At 36.9% G+C, this 24,413-nt stretch overlaps 2 protein-coding genes across 13 annotated transcripts in view; both read left to right on the forward strand.

The window, feature by feature from the left end:
- The window catches only part of slc12a7a (solute carrier family 12 member 7a), a 30,059-nt gene extending 28,028 nt beyond the window's left edge, over positions 1-2,031 (forward strand). For all 4 annotated transcript variants that reach the window (XM_051867529.1, XM_051867521.1, XM_051867549.1 and 1 more), the window contains one exon: positions 118-2,031. In XM_051867529.1, coding sequence (XP_051723489.1) covers positions 118-209 — 92 coding nt within the window. In that variant the 3' untranslated portion in view covers positions 210-2,031. The remainder of the gene's footprint in view (positions 1-117) is intronic.
- A 6,379-nt stretch (positions 2,032-8,410) lies between these two features.
- Positions 8,411-24,413, forward strand: part of col15a1b (collagen, type XV, alpha 1b) — a 51,568-nt gene continuing 35,565 nt past the window's right edge. For 2 of the 9 annotated variants that reach the window (XR_007926773.1, XR_007926777.1), the window contains exons 1-2: positions 8,412-8,804; positions 8,899-8,969. Coding sequence is in view for 6 of the 9 variants with exons in the window: in XM_051874527.1 (XP_051730487.1) it covers positions 8,773-8,804; positions 8,899-8,969 (103 nt within the window). In the remaining 3 variants the exon portion in view is untranslated. Of the gene's footprint in view, positions 8,805-8,898; positions 8,970-24,413 lie in introns of all 9 variants that reach the window. The other 7 variants (XM_051874505.1, XM_051874538.1, XM_051874557.1 and 4 more) reach the window with 5 other exon arrangements.

Raw genomic sequence — 24,413 nt, forward strand, 5'->3', positions numbered from 1 at the left:
ATCATGATAACATGGTCTGTCATTTCCTTTCAGACTGAGAGTTACACTTTAAATGTCACCTTCATACTCAGCAGAGCAGTTGCAGTTCTCCATACTTCTCCTTCACTCTGAGTTCAGACATGGAATTTCTGGAGGTCCTCACAGAGGGATTGGAGCGGGTGCTGCTGGTCCGAGGTGGCGGCAGGGAGGTCATCACCATATACTCGTAGCATCAAGCAGGAACAGACACTGAGGAGAGCATTTCTGTCAGAAGAAGCTGTCCAGAGCTGCACAGATACTGTACAAATGGGCTCAGGACAGGAAGTCCCACTCCAGCTGCAGGCCAGCACAGCACATTTGAGGATTCTTCTCATTTAGCGTTGTCCACTTGTGATCGGATTGACGAAAACGCATTTTGTAAAAACCCAGGTGTAAATAGGGTCTTGAATGTGGTCCTTATCATTTAAATAGAGACAAGCCAAAGACTTAAATTTATCCCATAAGACTTGAAGAGAGTGGCATCAGCTGTCTTATTTCTCATGTAACTCTAAGGGACAGTGTTTGAATCATTTTAAGTATTTGTATATGTAATTTATATGTGTTAAATGTAGTTTTTCATCTTATTACATTCTTCTGCTGAGCTTTATGTAATGTCATGTTAGTTTGATTCAGTAGATTTTGGTAAGTTTTGATATCAGTGTTGTTCACATTGCAGTATAAGTAAAATTGTGATTTGTATCATCAGCCAAACCTGAAATATGTCAGTGCTAAAGATTTCATATAGTTTAATACTACTTTTTTTCCCCTAAAATGTTTAAAATTTGGTATTCTTTTCATGAAATGTTTTTGGTATTATTTTTCTCAAAACAAATATGTATAATTTATATGAAATTTTCTACATATTTTATATTAAAAAGGTTCTCACAAGTTTCCATCATAAAGGTTCATATAATTTTTTATATGATTACACTCATTGTTGGACAAATTGTAAATAAATGATCCATATAGTTATATTTCTATTTTATGTGTTGCTGTATATTGTCAGGAAATGTTTTTTGTCAACAAACGTGGACCTTATAATCAACTGCAGACAGGCCTGATGTACAATTCACACCCTCCTCTCCAGTAGAGGGGGATGAACACAAACCATTAAATACTCCTATTGTGATGTTCTGTTTTGAAAGTGGCATCTCAGCTTTCAGTGCTATTGACCAGACAGGACTGAAATACCTAATATGTTTTATGTTTAATTTTCTGTGGGTGCAGTCCTGGACACTATATGAAAGATTTATTGTAACCAGAAAATATTGTCTATACTTGCCAAAGAATACTGACCATGGAAGAATATACTTTTAGGGAATAACTAATCCCTTTATCTTGTAAAACCCTAACTACTTGCTTGATATGCTTCTTGTGTTTCACATGAGGCTCTATTTTCAGTTAATTCCTTTGGCAAGTTTTCTTGTCATGTGGTTTGGAATGACTAATTTCAACAGTTTACAGTCATAGCGCTCGTCCAAGTGCACAAAAGACACTGTATCCTGAGCTATTCATATCTCACCTGCCTCAAAGGGATAGTCCCAAAAATGAAAATTCTGTTATCACTTACTCACCCTCAAGTTGTTCCAAATCTGTATGAGTTTCTTTCTTCTTTTGAACACAAAAGAAGATATTTTAAAGAATGTTGGTAGTCAAACAGTTGATGGAAGCCATTGACTTCCATAGAAGGAAAAAAATGCTATGGAAGTCAATGGCTACTGTAAACTGACAGGTTACCAACATTCCTCAAAATATATTTTGTGTTCAACAGAAGAAAGAAACTCATAGAGGTTTGGAACAACTTGAAGGTGAGTAAGTGATGACAGAATTTTCAGTTATATTTTTACCAATAGGACTTTCTACATGATTTGTGTTGTATTCAGCAAGAAAATGCAACAGGCTCAAATATGGTGATAAGATTACACAATAAAATAAAATTACGTAAATGTGTCATTGGTTGCAAATTGATATTTAAATATATTTTTTGTAAAGAATAAAAACATTCATCCAGGATTCCACATCCACTTTTTCTGTCTTTTCCCACAGACCGGAGATGTGCTCTCAACATAATGGGTTCTTCTGTTCACAGCACTAAAGGATACAAGTGTTTTGTGATGATTCCTTGTGCCAAACCTCTCTAGCTTTTCACACTGAACATTCAAAGTGATTTAATGATCATGCCACATAGTTTTATCTATATCATATAATATAAATATTCAAGATAATTTATGTTAAATTATATTAATTAGTAAGTCCATATCAGTGCTGATTTTTTTTATTAAAAATTAAATCAAATTCTTAAAGAAAGAAAGAAAGGGGAATCTTAGCCCACATACTATGTGCCTTTCCCCTCGTTTCTTTGATCTTCTTGAGAATGAGCAAAGGTATTGTGTAGGTGTCAAGTGAATGTCACACTGAAGATCCTAGATTTGACCAGGGTCAACATATAACTGCAGTATGAATGTCTTTTTCCTTCTAGTCCACAAAGTCAGAACATAATAACAGTCTCTTTCATGCTAGGGTAAAATGTAGGTGGAATAGTCTTAAAAATAAAAGACCTAAATAGAGCTAAAGAGTGTTTCACAGCTGATGCTATAGGAGAACCTTTGTCTCATATTGAACTTTTTATTCTCTAGGTTTCTATCACAACAAAGACCACACGAGTAATCAAAATTCTGAAATCTGCCATATTTTTGCACCAATCACCTGAGCTGTAAAGGCCATGGCTGCATACGAAATCACATACTTCACTACTATATACAGTAAGCGAAAAACAGCATGTGACATAAGAATGTCAGAATTCACAGGCTGTGTACGAAATCGCTCCCTATACCCTCATTTACTGTTCCCTATATTAGTCCACTAATATAGTTCACTTGAGGGAGTGAATGAAAACGAGTGAGTGAATTCGGACACCGAGTGCGCTGGAAGGGCTGCAGCTTTTGCATAGTTTGTGCTTGCTGTTTAATAATTATTTTTTAACTTAATAAGCTGGAGATCCAGTAGTAATGAAAAGATTTATCTTGAACTCTGTCATGGAAACTATGTATAAAACCGTAATTAAACAAATTAATAACAATTTAAAAAGGAATTTGTACCATGATATTACACTGTACCCACATTGGATAAGTGGTTTGGAAAATCGATGGATAAACGACGAAGCTGCGGGTCAGTTGCAGGAATTCATTCGGCACGCAACTCTCACAGTGCATTATGGGTATTCTCTAGCCGCTGAGCGTACATCGCTTGTACACACATTGTGGTATTGAATGTGTGCACTCGATAGCATCCACTATGGTTTCGGACATCACTACAAATTGCTGTCCCCTCAAATAGTGCCCTATTTAAGGACATAGGTGGCGATTTTGGACACAGCCACAGTTAAATTTTTTTTTTGACAAAATAAATATTTTTTGCAAGCAATATATATAGGCTTTTTTGTAAAATTTCACTGTTATATCAAAGGTTTTACTAGTGTCTGATTATTTTTTTAAATAAAGGTACAGTATGTAACTTTTGGCCATATAGAGGTTAAAAAACAAAACTGCATGCATTTTGCGGAAGAACATTGTTTTGGTTGTGCTTCGGCTCTGCGTGACTCTGCGGATGAATATAGTTATCCTACTGCTCATAAAACATTCACTACTAGGCTTAAGAGATATACAGTAACCAGTTTAGATGGAAAGGATCTTAAGCTGACTAGTTGAAGACGTTACTGTAGCTATATCCATTAATAGACATGGTACTTCCTTGAAAATAAATTCCAGCACATTTGTCCATCAGGAATTGATTCGTTGTGGTTTGCTGTTGCTGGTGCTGACATCATTATTTTTTAAAAATAATGAGCATTAATAAAACAATTTATAAAAGTACTGCAATAATCCATAAAAAAAAAATATATATATATATATATATATATATATATATATATATATATAAAATTATACAGAAACAGCAGAGCAGCAGCAAAACAACTCCAGCAAAAAAAAAAAGGTCAGGGGGAGGATGGAAAATGTTCCCATAAAACTAAATATTGACTGTTTTTTGGCACACTTTACTAAAATTACAAGACATTAACATTCTTGTTATGTTCCTCAATAGCTCTGATTCAATCAGTGAACAACATTCATCAATTCACCAGGATGTCATGACTTTATTTCCATTTTAGATTATAAATCAAGACCACTCAGATTTATCCACAGTAAGACACAAGGTCTCCTCTGTGATTACAGACTACATTTTGGGCTTGACTGCAGTAATAAATGTTGCATGCTGAAAAGCGTGAGGTCAGTATTTTATGTAATTGACAACCTCAGTGCTAGGGCTGCCCTACGCGGTCCTCGTGCAGCTAATATCACATCCCACGAAATGAAATTCCTCTCGAGTCACACTGTGTCAGTGCTTCCAGCCCTGTGAATGCAGAGTCTGTTCCCTCTTCTGAACTTATATTATTTTGTTACTATAGCAGTAAACAGTGTAAAGGTACACAACATCTCTTGATGTTCAGATGCCATGCTGAAAAGGTCTAGAATGGTTTGTGCTGGTTTGGTGCTGCTGATGGACTAGATTCAGTTCACCAGCAAAGCCTAGCTAGTTGACCATGTAGTCCTGCTGCTTTTTGTGGCTAGTTAAGCAGCCTGGTGCACCATGGGGACATCAGGACAATGGCATCCCAGTGTTTCTAAAGGTTTCCTTTAAATTCTATGTATATCATCAGAACAGTTCTGGTGCATAGAAATACAATGACTTAATGTTTCCATTAGAATCCGTTAGAATTCATTTTTAACCGACTTTACACTACCGCTTAAAAGTTTGGGGTTTTTAAATGTTTTTGAAAGAAGTCTCTTATGCTCACCAAGGCTGCATTTATTTGATCAATATACTGTTAAAAAAAACAAAAAAAAACAGTAATATTGTGAAATAATTTAAAATAACTGTTATGAATTTTCAGCATCATTACTCCAGTCTTCAGTGTCACAAGATCCTTCAGAAATCATTGTCCTTGTAGGGACATTTTTTGGTCCCCATGAAGAAAACAGCTTATAAATCATACTAATTTATGTTTTTTGAAAATGGAAAAAAATGCCCAATGTGTGTGTCTGGGGGGGGGGATGGGTGTTGAGAGTATAAAAGTGTATAATGTCAACACCAAATAACTAAATATCCCTGGCGTTAACTTCTGAACTTCTGAATTAACTTCTGAAGTTAATGAATATAATAATGAGAACTGAAAACCACATCAAAGCTTCAATTCTCAAGTCAATAGAGACTTATGAGAATAAGGAAAGCAGCTGTTTCCCATGTTTATATGAGAGTCACTGCCTTTGAAGATGAGGAAGTTGATCAGAGAACATTTCAACAACATCAAAAACATTTAAACAATCTCATGTTAGTCTCATCAAACATATTGAGTCATCAGGAGGCTGGGAAACACATCCATCAGTATTTGTTTGTATACATTATAATGAAACTATTTTTCTATAACAAATCCAGGAACTGACTGCTCTCTGAGACCAGACTTTCACATTTTGCTACTAATCTAAATAATGTTTAGTTTAGACACTGAACTTGGGTAAACAGAAATATGGGTAAATATGGATTTTAATATTGTGAATGAATCCTGCTAAAATCTTGTTCTCACTCTCACTTACTTGTTCAGTCTACTGGATGCTTTGCTGTTGCACATTACCTTCTGGGAAGCCTGTACAAGCTACTGTCATTTGCTGCAAAGCTTAAATTGAGTTTGTCCATCTAAACTTGGCATCTGTGTACTTAACCTAGTGCTGAGGTCAGCTGACATCTGACCTTGTCAACAACACATTATGTTTGAGTTCTGTCAGAGCTTAACCTGGGTGCAATTGACAAACATTAAAGGTAGGGTAGGAAATTGCGGAGAGGCTAGCAATAGCAAGCTAGCTTTGAGAGCATGAGATCCCACCAAAAGCCACCAAAACCAAAAGCCACCAAAAATATATCTCCAAAGTCACGCCTCCTTCAAAACACATGAACTTACACAGCAGAGTCTGCAAAGCGTCACGAGACGAGAGATGGCGTTAAATTACCTCATGTCTCAAAGCACATAACATTACAATAACAAGGAATGTAAACAACTTACAGAGCTCTGACTTGTACCACCTGACTGCTGCAGATTCATTTCGGCATTGATAGTGTTGACATAGAAACGCATTAAATCCCAGTCTGAGGATGTGAACAGCTCCAGGTAGAACTTCACGGGTTGCTGTCTCGTAATTACGGTTATACGACGTGGCGTGAACGCAGCATAAGCTCATTGTTTTGGTTCAAGAGGAACTGAAAAGGCGGCTGCTGTTTGTTTGTGGCACTCGGTGACTGTCTGTCTACAACTCTGAATAGCCTTAAGGAACGCGCTGATGACGTGTGACGTCTGCGTGAGCAGGGTGCGCTGAGGTATGGAAATACATGTTGACATCTTTGTTTCACTTCAACTTAGAAAAATCATTACATGTCACTATCATTCGTGTCTAAATGCAAAACACTTTAGCTGCTAAGTGTGTTTATTCTCAAATGGCAAATCATCCAGCTTCACAATCATAAAATATTTCTGCAGGAATCGCTCATTCCCTGAGCATGAGTTAGTGCTCCAATTAGTGGGGCATGTCAGGTCATCTGCATTCTCCAGGATTTCAAAAGGCTTTCACACAAAACCATTATCATTTGAAGACTAGCTAATTGCAGGTTGTTGACAAGAATCACCCATTAATTTATCACCTTAACAAAACGCTTTATCATGTAGACTTTTGTGGGCTGAAAATACGAGAGCTTAACTGAACCGGGATGAGGACTCTCGTGATGATAACAGGGAGAGTGTGCTGGAGAAGAATAGGAAGGTCTCTTGTGGAGCAGGATCTTTTGTTCAGGACCAAATACTTCCGTCTGACACAGGTTCTGTACCCCTGATTTGATGCATTGCTTCAGAGAAAGGTATGAGTGCCTTGAGGCAGCTCTGTATGTCTCTGAGGGGACAGTATGGGGTTTAAAAGCCCCCTGGTGAAAGTCAAAAAAGGCTTTTGCTTACCGGGTGGTCCTTCATGGACGTTATCTTCAAGTAGGTCTCTCAGGAGTTTGCTCGGTATGGTACAAGGATTCTCTAAGCATGTACTCTTGTCTTAAAAGCACCAGGGAATAAAGAGGAAATCCATTTTAACTAAAAAATGGTGGAAAGAGCCTTTGTTTAATAAATCAAGATATTTGTTCTTGCATGTTAATGGAAAATATTAACAATAGAACTCAAAATATTAACTTTTGTAAATCAAAATTGGAAATGCAGAAGATGAATACAAAAATTAAGGCTTCTAAATTTGATCATGGTGTCCCAATATTGTCTAAATATTACATCAATATACTGTAAGAAATCGCTGATCCGGGTTTAAGGATCAGTCCTTAAACCCAGAAGTAAATGAGCTTTTTCGAGCCAGGGAATTTCCAAAAGGTTCTGGAATAGCAGTTTTATTTATAAAATAAATAAATAAATCTCCAAGGTCATTGTTCGATTCTCAGGGAATGCATGAACTATGCAAGTTGCTTTGGGTAAAAGCATTTGCCAAATGCAATAAGGTCTGTTGTTCATGTAAACAAACACTACTGTACAAAAAAGTTTTAGAAAGTAATACTTTTATTCAGCAAGGACGATGCATTAAAATGGTCAAGGGGACAGTAAATGCATTTATAATGATACAAATGATTTCTATTTCAAATAAATTTTGTTCTTTTGAATTTTCTATTCATCAAAAAATCTTAAAAAGTAGCCTACATATCAGAGTTTCCACTAAAATACTGTTTTCAACATTGATAATAATACGAACTGTTTCTTGAGCACCAAATCAGCAGTTTAGAATGATCACGTGACTGAAGGCGGAAGAAATGATGCTGAAAAGTCAACTTTTCCTTCGCAGGAATAAATTACATTTTAAAATACATTAAAATAGAAAACATTTCTTATAAACTATTATAATATTTCACAATATTTTTTACTGTCAAATAAATTCAGCCTTGGTGTGCATAAATATACTTTTTTTTCCCCAGAAACAAAAATCTTACCGACTCCAAACGTTTGAACGCGATAGATAGAACCTACTACAACTACCACAAGAAAATGAGTTTACCTACTTGACTAATCGCACAACAGCAACTTATTATCAGCATAAAGGCCTAAAAAACTTTCTCTCCGGTTTTGCCTGCTAGTTTGGCGTTGAGATTTAACAGCTTTAACGCTACAATATTGTGACAAAATGTTTGTTTTGTTTCCCTAAAAAGTCCTTTAGATGTTTTCTACTTGAGCATTTCGTCGAGAGTAAATTAGTAAATAAACTGCGTCTGGCCGTTTTCCCTAAGAAAAAAAAAACGCATTTCACATTTTACTCTCAAGCGGTGCAACATGAAAAGATTCGTGAGCAACACCGACACGTGTTGTAACAGCCAAGGATGATTTTAAAAAAACACATATTTGTTAAGGGATTGAACAGCCGAGCTGTTTATGAGGTCACTGCACTAAAACGGATTTGAAAGAGTGGAGACCGTCGCTTCTCAGAGAATTTTCGGGGTCGGATTTCAGCAGTCCGTAGCGCTGCATAGTGCGGAGACTGAGGCAGTCTTTGTTCAGCCAGTCTGAAGTGAGAGACTGGAGAGTCAGTCAGGAGGAGAGAAGTGAGAGAGGAGAGAGAAGAGTGGGTGACAACACTCTGGAAGTGTTGATATCCACGTTTTTGCACTAATCTTATGCTCATACTTCTGAAGAAAATGAAACTGCGGTAAGTTGATGGGATGAATACAGATAATTCTTCATGCAAACAGTTGTGGATATGTTGTACTGTATTTGCGTTTAACATCACTGCATTCGTTTAGCCTCCTGTCGTGGCTCGTTGGTGCGCATCTTGCCTTGAGTTATCTCTCATCTGCGCTTCATGTGATGGAAGGTAGGTGAATTTTTTTTTAAATATTTTAAACACTTTTAAATGCACATTAATGGTACTATATTGACATCATGTAAGTCACAAAGTTGCACTGAAGGAATTTTGCATAACTCTTTACAAAGTAATTACAGTACAAACTAAACTATTTCTACCTGATTTGACCCTTAAAATTACTTTAATTGCTGTTGTACAGACAGTAGAGTATATATTTTGGTTGATTTAGTAATATTAAATAATACAAACATGAAGTATACTTTTAGGTTTTTTGACAAAGTTTTACAGTGTGTTAATGGGAAACCAATGTCAGATTGTGGTAGATTTTTCAGAAAAACTGGCAAATCTGACACCTGTAGGCCTTTAAGTGATGTAAAGAACATGGCAGAGTTGTAGACAGGTAAGATGATGACTGAGGTCACCATGCATACTTGATATGATTTCTTTATTATACTTATAGTTTTTACTGATGATTTAGAATAGAAAGCATCAAATGAAACCAGCCATGCTTAAGCTTTAATCAGTGTGTGTGTGTGTGTGTGTGTGTGTGTGTGTGTGTGTTATACAACTATCTTTGTGAGGACCGGTTTTGAGTTTTAGACCATTGGAGTGAGGACAAAGAGAGTTAAGTGAGGACGTTTTGGCCGTTGTGTGTGTGTGTGTGTGTGTGTGTTTTCTGTGTGTGTGTGTGTGTGTGTGTGTGTGTGTGAGAGAGAGAGAGAGAAGGAGATGCTTCATCAGTTGTAGATCTTATGACCACCTAGGGTCACTTGGCAAAATTCTGATCAGATCTTAAAATGCCTGGCAGATGAATAACTTTATTGAACTCCTAGACATGCATGTGATTTTAAATGTAGATATCTGTCTATTTCAGGTATTTGATTTCAGGTAAAGTATTGTATTTATATTATAAAGCAAATGCTTCTGTTATTTTATTTTTGATATAATGCAGGTATTTATTTATGTTTGCTTAACCAAAAAAATATTTTATTCATTTTTAATTACTATTTAACCAATAGATGCACTGAAAGGAACTGTGAGATGTTATAATGTTTTGTTCTCCAGGCCTAGACATTGTAATTATACCGTATTTTTATGATAAGAAGAGTTTTTTTTTTTTTTTTTTGCACTGTAAATATTCAAGTTGAAAGAAATTTTGTTTGTGTCAGCCTTAAGGAAGCACTTGCAGAGATTATAGTGCATCTGAAGGGACGGATTAACCCTAACCTCAAGTATCGGGGAGCATTCAGAAAGGTCCGTTTTGACCACATCATAATCCGTCCCTGCGTATAGGTCCAGTGCCCCACCAACCATTTAACAGCATCCTTCGTATAGAGAACAAAGTGTCTATGTGTGTCTGCTTGTCATCAGGTTTGATGTGGCCGCCTGTGGGAACTCTGAATTAGGTGACATGCACAGGTAAATGTAGGTAAACAGTGTTTGGTCAGATGCCAGTTTCTGACAGTGCCTATAGAACTGTTCAGAGAAGGCAGGTGACCTTTTTTTATTGAGATATTGTTGTGTGCTTCCATCGCTGCCCAAAGCTTGGAATAGTAGCACACCACGGCCTACATTTTTCAACACAATTATGTGCTCAGACGTCTGGAGTGGCCAAAAATTGGGGGATAAACTGTCAGAATAAAGTAAATCCTTCATATCCTCTCTGTGCAGGTTAGTTAATGAGCTCACTTTCTTCAAAAGGCAATCATCCAAACAGCCATGTAACTTTAGATGCTCTCCACTGACCTGAAGAGCCTCATCAGTCTGACTTTTTATCTCTTTTAATTGCTAGCACTTTTAAAATCATTATACATTTTAAGTAATAAATGCCTAAACACTTGTCAGCACTTTATAATAAGGTTTTACATGTTAATATTAGTTATTTACATTAAGTAATGTAAATATGCGTAATGCGAATTCACAATGAACAATAACATTTTTGAACAGCGTTTATTAGTCCTGTCAATGTTATTGCTCATTGTTAGGTCATACTACTTCTGTCAGGGATGTGTGTAGTTTAAGTACAACAGATAATGCGTGATGCAGAATGAACAAATAACTAGCAACTTGATATATCAGAAGCTACATATTCAACTAGGGTTGCCAAAAATAGCGACTTCGGTACCAAGTCGGTACTGAAATTTTAAAAATGTGACGATACCAGCATTTCCCCCTAGCATTTTAAGCACTGTTGAGCGGATTCTTAAACACCTCTGATTGGCTATTGTGTTCACAGGCTCAACAGATATGTCTGTGATTGGCTACAATGATCAATGCTTCAAAAACATGTTGTAAATAGACATATTTGACGCTCATCTTATAGAGATGCACACGAGAGAGTTTGAAATCAGGTGTCTATCAGCGGATTCCTAATATATCCGCTGATAGACACCTGCTTTCAAACACTCCCGTGTCAAAGATTAAAACACGAAGAAAAATCATTAACAGAACAGGGAGCTGGTGTGTACTAATCAGAAAGCATGACAACTAATAAGAATTTATAACACAGGCAAAACAGAGGATACGTTTACATGACAATGATATACTAAAAACGGAATAGTTTTTCGTTTGCGTTTTTCATATACAGACGACAACATTGTAGAATCTCCCCAAGAAACGATCCCCGTTCACACTGAACTGCGAAAGGTATTAAAATGTATTATGCTCCCAGGCCTGTAGTTGGTTATGTCACTTTGTAAAGAAAAACTATGTGCCTGTAGACTGAACACGTAATACGCATGTTTACACAGAGACGACAACGGTATTGTTTTTAAAAAATTAAACTTTAAAAAACATTTTCAAAAGTTTGCATTTTCAGGCCCCCAAAATGCCATTTTTGTGTAAATGAATGGCCAAAACACATAAAAAGTTTTTAGTTGAAAAGGGTGTTGTGTAAACGCCCCTATGGACAGTCTCTTATGGTCACCAAGACTGCATTTATTTAATCAAAAATACTGTGAAGACAGAAATATTGTTAACATATTTTTTACTTCTATTTGAATATATTTTAAAATGTACTTTATTCCTGTGATAGCAAAGCTGAATTTTCAGCGTCATTACTCCAGTCTTCAGTGTCACATGATCTATCAGAAATCATTCTAATATGCTGATTTGCTGCTCAAGGAACATTTTTTTATTATTATCAATGTTGAAAATAGTTGTGCTACTTAATATTTTTGTGGAAACCATGATATGCATTTTTAGAATTTTTTTATAAATAGAAAGTTCAAAAGAACAGCATTTACATAAAAAGAAATCTTTTGTAACATTATAAATATCTTGACTATCACTTTTGATCAATTTAATGCATCCTTGCGGAATAAAAGTATTAATTTCTTTATAAAAAGAAAAATAATCCTACTGTCCCTGAACTTTTGAACTGTAGTGTATATAGAATTGAACATTAACAAAGATTAATAAATGCTGTAAAAAGTATTGTTAGTTTTTGTGTCACAAAAACTTGTCATATTAAGTTTGTCATATTGTACATGGGTTGATCTCTCCCATTCACCATACAATGAAGGTAAGGGTTAAAAGTAGTAGCATAATAGTAACAGAATATTTGTTTAGTGTAGATAATAATATAGAATATTTTTTTCATTTGTCTGGGATTGTCTAACTACTTTTAGTTTAGACAACATTTAATGACTTGTGGCCAAATACTGATTTGTGGAATTTGAGCCAATATAAGTTCAGCTTCAGCAGTGAAGCTGTCTGAGGAGAGATCAGACAGTCTTTTTGCCACTATTCCACTAGTAAAGTGGAATTTTCAGTAAATTTCATACAGACATGGGTGAAGTAGACTGGTGCTGCTGCTGCGGTTTGATTCATTCCTGCACTGCTCATGTTATACATGGCTTTGTCCTGTACCTGATGTAGTAAGTTGTGTATAGAAGGTCATTTGTATGTTTTGCTTTGGATTTGTTGGCATAATTTATGGCATCATATTTGTTGGAGGTTGTCACTGCATTTCTGAATTCACATTGAGAGGAAGGAATCCTCTAAAATCAATAAATGTTCAGCATTAATCGAATTCAGCTTTAATCAAACACGTACAATAGCCTAATATCTTTGATCTCTTTCTTGCTGTGATAACACCTGCCTGGGAAGTCCTCTAAATATAGCAAAGCAGTCCTGTAAAATGTGTCATTTTTAGCCAAGTGATTCAATAAATATAAAATATAATGCTTGTATTATTGTTTACCTACTGTTTGTCACCGATATGTTGATGGTTGTGGCTGATGCATGACGTAGCCTACTTTGCTCTGTTGAGTTTAAATGGCTGTGTTTCACTCCAAAAAGTCCCTGTTTGATTTTTCTGGCCACAATACTGCAGCAGACCAGATCACCTTAGAAGAGTTAGTAGCATCTTTCCTCTGTTTTCCTTAAATGAATCAGATACTGTAATACGCTGAAAAAGTACATTGACCCTAAAAGTGACATCATCGATTTGCAAGGAAGTTCTGCTCTGCAGTTTTTCCTGATATACAATACATCCATTTAGCCCATACAGTGATATATTATACACATCGGAAAATACACAGCATGGAAAAAAACACATCACTCCTCCAGCCCCCCACCCCATCAAGCTCATCTTTCCCAGGGAAGTCTTGGTAAGGGTCAGACTGAGTTTGAGAATGGCCTGAATGGATAGCTGTTGTCCACTGTTGTGTTTTCTTCCTTGTCTACAGTGTGCTGGTCTAGGGCTTGTCAGTGTGCTGGTGTACATAATTACCTAATTTCTACAGACAGTCAGTCGCAGCACACACTATAATAATACTGGAAATAAAGGTATGCATGTTAGTCTGAGTTTGTAATTGTGTTTGTATGTGAAATCACAAAGGGGAATAGAATTGCTATCACCAAATAAATAAATAAATAAATAAATAAATAAATGATTCTAATGAGTCTAAAAATAGTAAGTGTAAGTGTAAAATAGTGTAATTGTATATGAAGTCAGGAGTAGACTCGCTTTCTCTCTCTTTCTCTCTCTATATAGAGTATGTATGTGTTTGTTTATTATTAATTTTATTATTAATAATATGGTTTGTAATGATTATTATATGAATTATAATCTTTACCACCACATAAACGAACAAAACAAATAATTAAAAACAAAAAACAATTATCTACACTGATGAGCCAATACAATATGACAATCAGAGGTGAAGCAAATGTCATTGATCATCTCCTAACAAGGCCACATATTAAGGTCTAGGTAGATTAGATGGTAAGCAAACAATCCACTCTCGTAATCAACGTGCTGAATGCAGGAGAAATGGGCCGGAATAAAGATCTGAGCGAATTTGGCAAGGGACAAATTGTTATGGCAAGGCGACTGGGTCAGAGTATCTCTGAAACAGCAAAGTTGTGGGTTGCTCCTGGTCAGCAGTGGTGAGAATTTACCAACAGTGGTCTGAGGAGGCACAAACCACAAACTGACGACAGGGTGTTGGGCGCCCAAGGCTCATCGATGTAAGAGAGCAACGAAGTCTATCCCGTCTGGTCTGAACCATCAGAAGGTCTACTGTGGCACGACACACTAAATTTTAATGATGGTTATGGGAGGAATGTGTCACAACACACAGTGCATGGCACACTGCTGAGTATGGGGCTGTATAGCCGCAGACCAATCAGACCCCTGTTCACGACGAAAGTGCCTACAATGGGCATGTGAGCGTCAGAACTGGACCAGTGGAAGAAGATCGTCTGGTCCAATGTTACATCACTTGGATGGCCATGTACATGTGCACCGCTTAACTAGGAAAGTGATGACACCAGGATGCACTGGGCAACATTCTGTTGGGAAACCCTGGGTCCAACCATACATGTGGACATCAGGTGGAAGTGGCCTCTTTCAGCAGGATAATGCACCCTGCCACACTGCACACATTGTTCAGGAATGGTTTGAGGAACATGATGAAGAGTTGCCCTAACCTCCTAATTCCCCTGATCTTAATCCAATTGAACATCTGTGATATGTATATGCCAGACCAAGAAGTTCGATCCACGGTGGCTCCACACGTAGAAAAGGCGAAAATTGTATTACACCGTTTTTTCCCTGAACGATGTTGTGAGCTCCTGTTGTAATTCTCGATTCCTCATAAATGACCTACAATGGCAACATTTTTCACAATCACGACAGAAAATCCAAAATACTACCCTAACTTATAGCAGAAAGGCAGCGCGATATAAACAAACCAGACTAGAACTGAACACAGCGTGACAGCAGCTTCACATTCTCTATATCTACCTCCTCGATGGCAGTCAAGTCATTCAATTCAGTAGAAAAATCGCTCCCCTTCATAACATAAGGTTCACGTCCAAAATATGTTGTGATTTTCTGTTTATACCTTTCTAAACCAGCACAGTATGGACTTTTCTCCATCTCTTCCATTCTAAATTTCACTGCTTGCCCTCCACATTAATTTCGCACGTCACCAGAACCACGTGATTGCAAACAACCCATTAGGCAGGTGGTCATAATGTTTTGACTCATCTGTGTATTATCTGTGTAGTCTGTCTGGAGCAGCCTTAAGTTAAGAGCACTACACCACAGCACCCACAAGTATGTTTCTCTGGGTTAATATAGTCAATAATCTAATAATGTCCATTCGGTTGGTTGGTTGATTGGATTTGTCTTTACTCTCACAGTTAACCACAAATATTCAAAGAAGCAAAGTCAGGCACATTTAAAAGCATTTAAACAAACTCTAATGTTAACTTAGTATTTTGATATTAACACCCTCAGATTAGCACCCTGATACAATCAACATCCTTCTCGGTTGATCTGATCACTGTTTCCCAGAATTCATTTCAACATGAAGCATCATATAAAAGTGTTACTTTTCCCTTCCGGCTTTCCTGTCACAGAGGTACCCCCAAAAAACTTTTTGAGGGCCACATTTTCTCTCTCTCTGTGATTATTCTTTGCCTTGCTCTCCTTCTCCATGCAGTTTTGTAATTACTTTAGGGAGCCTCCTCCATTGTCAGTCAACTGTGACCTCCAGGTGGGTGATTGAATGATTTAGGTTGGACAGAACTTGGGGGCCTGAACATTCCTATCATTCTCTGCCCAGGAGACGAGCCTATCACTGACCCTTAGGAACTCTGCTTTACAATAATCATGGTAAACTCCCTTAAAACCTGCAGACTTTACTGGCACTCATAAGAGGGAGTTATAATGTATAGCATGTCCTGCTGTTGCCACATTCATGCTGAACTCTTCATATTTGTATAATTGAGCAGAAGGTGTAACTTTCTGACGCTACACCATCCATGTATGGCAAATCAGTTCCATAGTGGTTCAATTTGAAATGTTTCACAGTTTAATAAGGAAAGTTAAGCAGTTAAATGTAAGACGAATGTATTGGTCACTGTAAACACGCATAAAACCGAACATTTCCTGCTCTCAACAAGCTGCAGAAAGCTGTGCTTACTTGCATATCTACAACAAGAAAAAAGCGGGTGGGGACTGTTGGCGTAAAGAAAACATGTTTCACAGAAGCAGCATTGAGTTTGAGCTTCTTTCTACTCGTATAGGTGTGTGAGGAGGTTATAATGACCTGAGTCAGAGTGAAGAACACTAGGCCACTGTCTGCTCGGACACAGTTCCTCCCTCCCACCCAGCAGCTTAATTTGATTGGTTCAAAAATCTGACTTTCTGTGATGTCACACATTGGCTTATGTCATGGTACCAAAGAAAACACCCACAAATACATATTGCTGAAAGCTAAAGATAACTTGACTACTAAAATATTTGGCAAGATCTCACTTTAGTGTGGAGGTGATCATTTTGGCGGTGTTCAGATACCTGTGTACGTGGTAAAGGGTTCATCTCATGGCACATTTAGTGAAGTTCTTTCACTTAAATAAGTTCAAAATAAAGGGCAGTGCTTACGTATTAGAGGGAATTTACTGTAACTGTACTAGATGAATGGATGCATTTGCTACTTATTTCCGATTTAGTTCATGCTTGAATTTGCCTAGTGGCCCCAAAAAGAATTTGGACACTTTGGTGTTACTTAATGTATAAATGTTTTTGTATGATAAAACAGCACATCAAAGTGGCTTTTTATTTGTTAATTTTTTTTTATTTATTTTTTTTTATTATTTTATTTTTTTATTTATTAAAGAATGAGTGCAAAAGTACACTTTCAAAGCACAGAGGAGTTTTTTAGGTTCGAAATTACAAAGACAAAAGTATTTTCTGACATTTATTTCTTTCTGACATGAAGTTTGATCTAAGTGTCCAAAAGGACTCAAATACTTTTTGGGGTCACTGTGCAGTACACAGTATTTACTATCATTTAGCCAGATACAAAGATGCCTTGCAAAACAACAGTCTCCCTGTCTAATTCAGTAGCCAGTGCCCACTGATTGTTTCCCTGGGTTATAACTGTGGGGTTTCTGCTCTTAGTTGGAGATGAAGATGTAAACAACTAATCAGACAACAGGCCACAAAATACCGTCTGACATCAAGTATGCTACTGCCCTTGAGTAACAGCCCATGGAGACACTAAAAAAACAGACGAGTGCAGATTGTACTGAAAAGGCTCTGGAGTGTGATTTTGATTTAATGTGGCTAAGCACTGTTTTTGTTCACCCACAAAGCCTCCTTCATTTTGCTAATTGATTACTGAAGCCCAACTACTGTCAGCTCCTGTTCTCTCACTAGCGCTGATGCTAATCCCTCCGTACTAAGACCCTCACATGCACTTATGACCAATCAGTCGACACGATGGACCACCACACTGATACTTGCGCCAGTGCAGGGTTCAAACTCATAATATGTGTTTCTACATCGAAATGTTTTGATTTAAAAAGAGTGATTAGCATGTTAGCTAATCACTTTGTTTATATGTCTTCATAGGATTTTCAGTATTTATACATGTTTGTGGGATTTCCTGACATATTTTGTGTTGTTTCTGTGAGCTTGTTTGAGTGACATGTTAGATCTTACACTAGTGGTGAGTTTCTGTAATTCACCACTAGGGAGAGCTGGATGATCACTGTTTGTGATATTAGCAGGATTCTGACACACTCTGTTGAAAGGGTTAAAATTTAATTCCATTCCATTTACAGAACCTTCACAATATTGTGATTCTAGAGTCAGTTGTTATTATATTCTCAAAAAATGTTTTTTATAATTAAAAGTCACAGTGCCTAAGTACCACAATAAGTGCTTCAAGAGGTTGAATCATGTAGTAATTGGCTATTAGAATATATTTACTCTGTATAAATACTGACTTTTTCAGTGAGAGAAATGTGATGCAAACAAGGTGTCTAGGACTTCATTCGTGTCTAGCTCTTAATTCAGGCTCTGGCATTTAGAGGACAGTACTGTCTAATTGGTCCATTAGGCATAATGCCCTTGAGTAGAGGCCACGGCTGCTAATTGAGACTTTTCTATAGACAAGAAATCCACAGTATTGCACAGCTGATGGCTTTTAACAATAAACCAATTACTGAATGTTACTGAGGTACAGGAAAGGGAATAATGTGGATGGTTGGATGGGAAAATCATCTCTGCTGCTTAACCTTTGGGTATCAAATAAAGGATAACAGTTTGAGTTCCTTCATATTCACATGAGACGCAATGGTAAGCTGACCCTCTGCCTTCCTTATTATTGACCTTTACACTCCAAAACCTCTTTTTTTTTCAGAGTACATTAAGAGTTACCCTTTCACACACCCAGAGTCAGGATTTGACACACAGCAGGATGTATTACTAGGATGAATAGGAACGCACCTGACTTAAGTCTCCACTTCGACACCCTAGGCGTCTCCTCTTTGGCACCTACAAATTTATACTCTGCAACGTCTCTTTGACACCTGCTTCGAGTCGGACAATGTCTCGCCACCCTTTTGAACATTATCAGGTCTCTAGTGTTCCACTAATGACCATCACTTGGGAATAGAAGTAATATATGTAGTGTCTAGCCTTCCGCTCAGTAGTAATCAGACGGACTCCAGACAATGCCTTCGAATATGCTTTAATCTCAGCCAGGAGGATCTCAGACCAATTTCAGAGAGAATCCCCTGGACAAAAAGAGTACAATAATTTATGGGTCAATGACGTGACAGGTCATTTTTTTGTCCAAAGGCCTTAATAATAATAAAAAACAAAGATATGACATCCAAAGTATGTAAGGTAGTACAACTAGATCTCTTTCACTGAATTTTACTGAAAAGGTTTTAATTATATTTTGCTACATATAAAGGTATTTTAAAGATTTTGAAGGGTCAAAAGGTCCTTCGGTTTAACCATCCAAAGGCCAATACAGCCATTTCATTTGTGATTAAAATATCGTAAAATGTAATAAATGTATATATTTTTTATTCTGGCATGATTTTATAACATCATATATCAACAGTGCAAAATAGTATTAAAATTATGTGTAAAAGTAGTTGCTTTGTTATGAGAAAGAATGTCTGGAAAAATGAATTTCATTGATGTCATTCGGGGTAACCAATATAAAGGGACCATTTTGGATCAAGTCAAAAATTGAAAAATTCATGTTTTCACTTGCTCATACGGATGTCCCGAAACGTCAGGTCATTCGGTACAACCGCTATAAAACATGGAAAATGTTGTAATATTTTAAAAACTTGTATTAAATATAAAATGTCTGATTGTCCTTTTGCTAGCTAGCTAACAAGCTAACTAGCTAGATATCAGCCTGTTAGTATTGTTTGAAAATATCGTCATTCAGTAAAACCAAATTAATTTTTTGGTGACAAACTTTTTTCCGTCTTGTTTTTAACAATTTTAAAAAACTTATTTGTCAATGACCTTTATATAGAATAAGTGCATGGCAACGGTGACATGATTCATTAGGCCTACATAAGTTTTCTCTGGTATGATTGGTTCTTCATATGTGTAATTCTCTGTTACTAGGTAAAAGCAAATTTGGATTTCTTGATACTTCAGCTTGCTACTCAAGTCTTGAGGTTATATATTTAGACAGCCGTCTAGTTTTGTTTCTTCTTTTGTTATATAACACACACTAGTTTTGGCAGACTTTGGGGACATTTAGTTTTCAAAAGCATGTTAATCCTGCAAGAAAAAGGAATGTTAGTTATGATTAATTAAAAAATACCTTCACAATAGACACATCAGATTGGTAAATGAAGCAGGATATAGTGGATATTTAGTGGATTTAAAGGCTGAAGGGCATTAAAGGCAAGTAACTGTCAATAAAATCAGACTGTTTCATTTGTTCAGCTCAGAGATGTCCACTCTTTATTGATTTACTGTAGATATAAAAGTGAGTTTTTTGAAAGATTTTGAATATGATTTTTTTGTACACATCTTAAAGTCTTACTGTATATTTTTATTTTGACAGATAAATGCAGTTAAAATAACAGTTACTTACCCCATTGGCCCTTCAGGTCTACATGAAGCTTTTCTTCTCCCAACAACCCTATTGTAAATTAAACCCTAACAATCTGCAACAATCTCAAGCACACACTGTCACCCTATGGATCAGAACAGACTCTCTTTGTCACCGTATTGATGTGCTGTGATCACTGAGCTGTGGAGACTTGGCTGATGAATTTGGCTCAGTATTTCCATGCCCTGGTTTTTCCCTCTGCTTGCAGAGTACTAACTCCTAGTTTTCCCATGTTCCTGGACATAGAGGCCCAGAATATGCCCTTCTGAGAGTTGTCTGATAACTCCAGGCTAAAGTTTTAATAGCATATTAAAGGGTTAGTTCACCCAAAAATGAAAATTATCCCATGATGATTTACTTACTCTCAAACCATCCTAGGTGTATATGACTATCTTCTTTCATGGCGTGCCATGGCATTGTGTACTACTTTGCGGAAGTTAACGCTTTTTGGACGTACGGCAAATGCATATGGCTGTCGCGCCGGAAGCACGTTATTTTACTTCATAAAGTTTTAAATAAGGATACTTGTCTTACACAAAACCTTCAGAAGGCCTATATTAACCCCCTGGAGTCGTATGGATTCATATTTTTTTATGAATGGATGCTTTTTTTTTTTTTTTTTTTGTCTTTAGAATTTGGAATACCGTTCACAACAATTATAAACCTTGGAGGACTAAGGGTATTTTTAAATATATCTCAGATTGTGTTCGTCTGAAAGAAGATACACCATATATACATGGCTTGAGGGTGAGCAAATCATGGGATAATTTTCATTTTTGGGTGAACTATACCTTTAAATACAATACCGTTCAAACGTTTTGGGCCAGTAAGATTTTTTTTTAAATAATTATTATTTTGAAAAACATTAAAACTTTAATTCCGCAAGGATGCACTAAATTGTTCAAACGTGACAGTAAAAACTATTTCAAATAAGCCGTGTTTCCTTTCCCCAGGAACTAGGGACTTTGGAGTGGTACTCAGTGTGTTTCGAGCGCAGGGACCAGGGTCTAAATATTAAAAAATTCCCCCTCAGAAAGTCACTGCTCACGAGGTAGCACTTTTTCAAAATTCAGGAACTTTCTGGGGTGGAACTTGGGTGCTGAACATGCTGATTGGTTGAGTTCACACAGCATTTTATTTCAACCACCATTTATAAAAGTCTGTTGCGGTGCATGTTTGCTATTCGAATCAACAAAAAATACGACTGATGGACCGATGACAAGGTTCAGGCTTTATTAAGTTACATGCAGAAGACGCAATCCAGCGGGAACTGAAAAGTCGCGCACAGTCCTTCGTCATGATGGAAACTCAGACAGCAACAGTCTGAGGGGGAAAAGTTCCTGGGAAAAAAGTTTTTCCTGGGAAAAACAAATTGTTCCGGCTAATTTAGGTGGAAACGCGGCTTTAAATGCTGTTCTTTTTAACTTTTTTTTTTTTCATCAAAGAATCCTGAAAAAAAAATGTATCACAGTTTAAAAAAATATTAAGCAGCACAACTGTTTTCAACCTTGATAATAAGAAGAAATATTTCTTTAGCAGCAAATCAGCATATTAGAATGATTTCTGAAGGATCATGTGACACTGAAGACTGGAGTAATGATGCTGAAAATTCAGCTTTGCCATCACAGGAATAAATTACATTTTAAATGTATTCAAATAGAAAACATATTTTTTCCAGGATTCTTTGATGAATAGACATAATTTATTAGAAATAGAAATCTTAATTGTCACTTTTGATCAATTTAATGCATACTTTCACCGCTGCTCTCTTGTATTACTTTCTTTACCTTTCTGAACTTTTACTAGAACTGAATCCCAGTGGCACTGAAAATTCATCCAGCATCTCATGCCTTCTTATGGAAGTGTGCTGCTCCCTGCACTCAATGTGACTTTGCTTGCATTGTATGTCCTTATAAGATGAAGAAAAATATTTAGCAAGCTTTAAAGCTCTCCATAGCGGCACACTGTTGTGAAATCCTCCATTTTTTGTAAGCAAACCCCATTGCCATGGGCTGAATGTTTGTCAGAGTCAGAGGTGGTAAAAGGTGGAGGGGGTTTAAGGAGGGGGCCGAGGTGGGGGTCAAAGGCTGTGCATTCTCCCTCTGTGTGCTCAACAATCCCATTATGATGGCGTAGAGGATCGGACATTTGGCTGCCCTGCTGAATACCAAAGTCTGCGTGGTGCACTGGGGTACCGAGGGGGTTCCTAGGGGGTAGAGAGCAGCCATGCAGGAGGAGCGTCATAGCGCGTTCTGGCTGTATTACAACAGCGGTTGACGCACGCTCATCTACCTCACTCTGCCAAACAGCATGTCGGTCCCGGTGCTGCCGCTGACCTGTCTGGTGCTCCTGAGCCTGGTCAGTGTCTCCTCTCAAATCCAGTGGTTCAGGTTTCTATGGGTCCCAGAGAGGACCTCACCCACTCCTGCTGTCACCACACCTGCACCCATCACTACAACATCAGAGGAGAGCACAACCCCTGTCCTCCCAACCTCCACTCCTCGGCCCACAGAGGGATCCGGCAAAGCCAGAGCTAAGAAACCTCTCAGAATATGGAAGAGTGGTGAGTGTCGGTGCACTGTAAAAAATGTTTGTAATTTTTGCAGAAAATACTGTAAAATGCTTCAGTAAAACCTGTTAATTGGTTAACTGACTGTACATCACCTTAACATATGGTGAAAAACTTTAAATAGTTTATCATTGCATTATATTTAATTCTACTGTAAAATACTGTATTTTTTAAAAATACAGATTTATTTTCTTTTTTTTTTTTTGCAAGTAAAAACTATTATAATTTATGGTGAAGTAAAAGGACATTCCCAGAAGTCCCTGCATTACACAACATGATTACATTTAAATAATTTAATACTAAATCATTTTTTTCTCTTATCTTTGTTATCAGTAATGTACATTTGTGTGTTTTGTGTTACATTTTATGTTGTTTAGTTCATGTTTATTGTATTATTTTAGTGTTGTATGTTATGATGGTGATTTATTATGTGTGTATGATCCTTTGCACCATATGAACATAATGGCACTGTTTAGTGGACAGGCCACTTACAATGAACTGATTCATCTTGTGAGTTTTTGTTGCACTCCTTGTACTATTGTGGTGGTTATCGGTACATTTAAAGGTAAAAAGGCAGATTTTGGCAGTTCAAGCAGGTATATTAACATTATATCACTTAATGAAATGTATGGTTATAAATTGTAAAATATACAGGCATCCTGTCACAGTTTGTTTTTTTTCACCAAATTTCTGGCAACCATAAATTTAACGAGAGAATTTTTACTGTGTGGGAATGTTGGATGAAGGGTAAGTGTTGAAACATGTTAGTGAAAGGCCATTTTCAGTGTTAACCCAAAGACGCGAACATCCTCATTGTATTTAAATGTATAATGTAAATGTATTTAGTTTCATTGAGGATTTCATAATATATTTTGTAATGAACCAACTGGAGAGATTTGCATACGCAAGGTGTTTTATTGTGTATCATTACTGTCTTGTTAATTTTAACTTATCCAAATGTAATTTGGATTTAGCTGTGCAGTTGAATCATTACTGAGATTATGTTTCACCCATGAGGCTAACATATTAAAGTGCGACTTAACTTTAAACTATAACTCTAAAAATGTTTCTAATTGTGCCATCCCATCGTGTGAGAGAAATCAGCCTGGTGGTGTTTGATGAGCTCTCTTTTCTCAAAGAATAACTCTAAATCTCTATCACATGATATTACAATAATAGGATTAACAGCAGGAGGTTTTCTGGAAATTGGGGTCTCTGATGGAGCGTCGGTTGCAGGTCCACCTGCTGATTACAGGCATAGAGGAAGATTGTGAAATTAACCCTGGGGTCCAGACTTGTTCCTTAATTAAGGTTTCATTTATCCCTTTACTCCATAGTCACTGAAGCGCTTTTACTCTGTATCTCTTCATTGCATGTGAATGTGATATGTAGTATACTGTAGTACTTTGTGTTTTGTCATACAGTTTTAATAGAGTTCTGTCATGAGAACTCTCGGAGAGATTGGCATGGTAATGGATATGGCAATGT

Source organism: Ctenopharyngodon idella, chromosome 2 (assembly GCF_019924925.1).
Source record: "Ctenopharyngodon idella isolate HZGC_01 chromosome 2, HZGC01, whole genome shotgun sequence".
Taxonomy (NCBI): domain Eukaryota; kingdom Metazoa; phylum Chordata; class Actinopteri; order Cypriniformes; family Xenocyprididae; genus Ctenopharyngodon; species Ctenopharyngodon idella.